This window comes from Anabas testudineus, chromosome 11 (genome assembly GCF_900324465.2).
Source record: "Anabas testudineus chromosome 11, fAnaTes1.2, whole genome shotgun sequence".
NCBI lineage: Eukaryota > Metazoa > Chordata > Actinopteri > Anabantiformes > Anabantidae > Anabas > Anabas testudineus.
In genome coordinates this window covers 8,624,233-8,628,442 of record NC_046620.1, presented here as the reverse complement: position 1 = coordinate 8,628,442, position 4,210 = coordinate 8,624,233, and the positions used below count along the sequence as shown (strand labels likewise).

The following is a 4,210-nucleotide window of genomic DNA, read 5'->3' as shown; positions in this document are numbered from 1 at the left end:
ATGTGTGGGTGGGGAAAAAAAATCTTTTCTGTGCAGAAAAATGATAACCTATCATTTTTCAGTCTTGGTTCTCAGCCTGTCAAGATGTATTTGCTCCCAGCAATGTCTCTGAGCGTCTCTAGAAATGACTTTTTTATAGTATCATGAGGTCTCAGTGGGGCCATGCTACGGGCACAACCTCATGGCCTGTCCCTCTCAATGTATCAATCCCCATAAGGTTTCCTTCTGTTTTTCAGCTACTATCTGAATTTCACCAACACCTCTCACCTTGCCAATTAGGAGCAGAAAGTGAAGAACATTCTGTGCACGGTTGTCGTCTTCCTCCCTGTCGAAATCCTCTATTTACCAAGTCAGGCTGAGCAATTATGAAATAGTGGCTCTTATACCCAAAGCCCCAAAACAAGAATACATGCACAAAAACTGAAGCAAGACATTTCTGAAATTACCACTTAGACATGTTACCTCACTGGGAGACTTTGACGCATGAACAAATGAACAGAACTTACCACTTTGTGATACAGAAGTGAATGTATAATTTAGGTAATTCCTAACAATACGGTTTCATAGCCTCAATGTGAAAATCAACTAAAAGCTAACTTTGGTTTTGTAACATTTTAAATCCAGTGTACGTGGACCTTTAACTTGCCTGATGCAGTAAAGGATATAATGAATGTTTTTATTTGATTCCCTCAGCTGTATGAAAGCTAACTGCCAGAGAAAGAGTCCATGAACAGTTCAGCATAAAATACTCATAGTTTGCAATTTCTGACTCATTAAGGCTCCGCATTTGGCAGGTGCTCAGGTAACAAATCTAGTCTTGTTGTACTCCCCCCTTAACAGCCTCAAAGTCTTTAAAAGGTCCTTTGAAATGCAAGGCCAGCTGCATGGTTACCGACCAGAGGGGCAAACCACTCACCTCCCTTAGGCAGGCAGAGATAAAGAATTACTACTCTATCATAATGATGGATTTTGCTCAGTGATTCAAGTTACTGCGCTCTGTCAAATCCACTCGTTGTTGTGAATAATGCCTTTCATCCAATGGTGATGCTGTAGTGTCGTTACATTTGTCAATAATAATGCTTGGAAATGTTTTATTTGTCTAGTGTGTTTGAGGTCATTTGCATTGAGACAGCTTTATATGCTTTAGATTACACTTACTTACACCTGCACTTACAATTTATGTAAATACTAAGGGCTAAATCTTCAGTGAAGCAAATGTTGTGTATGTTTAAAAAAGGGGATTAAAAAAAACAGCATAAAAATGATTACACTGTTCATATATGTGCTGTACTGTACACAGCCAAATCTCATTTCTACTTTTGAAAGCCTTCAGGAAAAAAAAATTAACAGATGGATATCTTCAAAGTTGGATTTGGGGAGAATGATGACAAAGAATAGTGATCAACTTGCCCGTTCCACATGTGGCTGCGAGTAAGAACATAACTGCCTACAGAGGGAAGCTTTTGGTGTAATTGCCAACATAGAAGGTTTTCTGGTAAATAACAGGTTGCCTTTCATCCAGTCTGCTCTAGCAACAGCTTGCAGACATTCATGGGGGGTGACGTTGCAAGGCATGATGGAGCTGATGCCAAATAGCACAACAGGCAGAGCATGCACACTGAGAACTGCCAACTCTTTTGCATTTGTTCTGAAGTTATGGGAGCTTTTGAAACCCTATAATGATGCCTTTGGCCAGGCTATGCTTTGTTTATGCACAGCAGGGACTCAGTGAAAATGAGCGTAGGCAGCTTTTTAAGGCTCACACAAAAGAAAAGCACTTGCCAATGTGGGATTACTTCACAACTACATAGTTACATTTTCTGATTGGAAAAAACATCTATAAGAGAAGAAAAGAAAATGTATAATGCATAGTTCATATCACTAACTATAAAACAGGACAAAGGAGATCTGTCTCCTGCACAGAGGAAGCATTGAGCAGATATAAAGCCCTTAGGCTATGTGGGTTATGCTTGAAGACAGAATGCATGATGTATGCAAGCAGTCATACACATACTCACATTCCTCTTGGCACTATCTGAACCCCAAACCCACAAACACACACATCTGTAGCCAGAAAACCTGAAGAAGCAGGACTCCCATTTAATTAAGCTCCAGCAATAGCTGCAGGGCACAAGACTGAAACTGGACAAGGGAATGTACACTTCTGTACAGATAAAATCTGACAGGCAACAATCTCCAGACACACACAAGGTCCATACTGTCTGGTACCATTATGGAGCTGACGCAGATTGGAAGTCCCAGTTGAAGCAGTCTTTAGTCAGAACATGTGACCTTTGGGTATCATTTGTAAGCATTTTAGAAATCAGCAACTGGTGACAGATAATAGTTTGGCATTCTAGTGATATGAACTCAGGGATATTTGACTGTATGTGGTTTCTACTGAAGCAAAGTGTGTTCACCGTCCACCTTCTTTAATCTACTTTTAAATGTCTCAGTCAGTACAGCCCCTTACTACACACTGATGAACACAAACTCAAACAGTTTTAAAACGTTTTCTCTGCTGTCACTTGACATGGCTAACCCAGAAAACATCCTTTAGAACTTTAATTTCCTGAATCATATCTGATCAATATTTAATTTAAAAGACATGACGGGCTTTATAAAAACAAACACTGCTCTGAAAATGGTTTGATTGATATTGAGGCGAGGCCCAGTGGATATTAATTCAGAGTTCTGTCACAGTTTCATATTCACAAATTCCCAATAAGAGTCATCACAAGTGCAGACACTGGGTTGTGTGCACAGCAGTCCGTGCGTCCCTTTCAGTAAGTCACAGTTTACAACCTAATCCGATCTGAAGTTCTACATCTTTAATCCCTTCTTCCTCAAGTCCTCCTTGGCTTCTTTTATTTGTTCCTGCAGCTCTTTTGCTGCCTCATCACAGTCATTGAAGGTGGCCACCCTGTATCCCACCGTGGCCAAGGAGTAGCAGCCGAATGAAACCAGTAGATACAGGGGCATCGGCCAGGCAACTTCTCTGTAGGTCTGCGGCAGTTTTAGGTCAAACAGGTCGAAAGTTACCGAAGCCCAGACTCCGCCCAGGACCGACACACCGAACAGCCACTCCAAAAGTTTAGTCATGATGAGAAGTGCTCCGGGGATTTCAGGTGAGCAGCCAGAAAAACAATCTGAGAGAAGGAAACGAACAGTTAACTAAGTAGCTTAGCTTTAGCACTGACAGTTAGCACCGCGCTACAACCAACGAAGACAACACACATCATGTCAGCGTTAGAAAAACAACTATCGTACAAAAGTAATTAATTCAGTCAGTAAAACCACTCGTTTGTGTATTTTATTCAATAATCAGAGTTTAAGATAAACGAACGATGTGTTTACCTCGATGTAAACGCCAGCTCAGCTCTGCGCAGATTTATGACGTAGAAAGCCGTGGTGCCTTATGGGAAATGCATTTTAGGTATTTATGTTTCCAATCAGGTGATCTTGTTTAATTTTCCAATGAGTCTTTGGAAATTTCATATATTTATAAATGTCTTTATTCTTACAATTTAAAATTGTATAATATTATATTCAGTTACATTTATAGCTTTATTAATAGCATTAAGTATTCGTAAATTACCTAAAATCTCACATAGACAATATTTGAGGTTAAAAACCAAAATAATAAAATAAAATGTGGGTACAAGTCACATATTTGCACCAAGGGCTTTACAGTCTTTAGAATAAACCACATCATCTGTCATTTGACCGTCAAATCAGAAAACAAAATTATTATTGTTATAAAACATTATTTTATATGTATACTTTTCTTTACATAACCAGTGTTCACTAAGTAGCATGATTGCATATCTTAACTACGTGAGAAACAAAACAAATGCTTTGAGAGAACAATGCATTATTATTTATGCACTTATGCACATTTTATTTTATTAACATATGAATAAATCCTTTATGTAACTGTGTCATAAGTTTATAATGCAGTTCACGTTTCTTCTTTTGTGTTTGAAAACAGTTGTCAGAAAGGTAATTACTCAACTCATTGGGTTTTTTAGTCCCCTTAGTAAATGTTACTGTTGTCGCTGTCTGTGTTTTCCATTAAATATACTACCCTAGACTGTTAGATGCATTAACAACTTAAATATACTGTCAGCTGAAAGAAAGAAAACATTTTATTTCAACTGCGATTTAATGAAGCCCCTAGTCAGGCTTTTAAAGCACATTAGACCTCTAA

The 4,210-nt window shown here is 38.6% G+C and overlaps 1 protein-coding gene across 1 annotated transcript; it reads right to left on the bottom strand.

Moving 5' to 3' along the window:
* Positions 1-2,065: 2,065 nt before the first annotated feature.
* dpm3 (dolichyl-phosphate mannosyltransferase subunit 3, regulatory) lies at positions 2,066-3,409 on the bottom strand. Its single transcript, XM_026346810.1, has 2 exons — positions 3,358-3,409; positions 2,066-3,149 (listed from the first exon to the last, which is right to left on the bottom strand). Exon 2 carries the CDS (start codon positions 3,100-3,102, stop codon positions 2,824-2,826), a length of 279 nt encoding a protein of 92 aa, XP_026202595.1. The 5' UTR covers positions 3,103-3,149; positions 3,358-3,409; the 3' UTR covers positions 2,066-2,823.
* Between the last annotated feature and the right edge of the window lie 801 nt (positions 3,410-4,210).

What these genes read in the sequence shown, in the direction of transcription:
- dpm3 (XM_026346810.1), bottom strand. Translation starts at nt 3,102, where the DNA reads ATGACTAAACTTTTGGAGTGGCTGTTCGGTGTGTCGGTCCTGGGCGGA.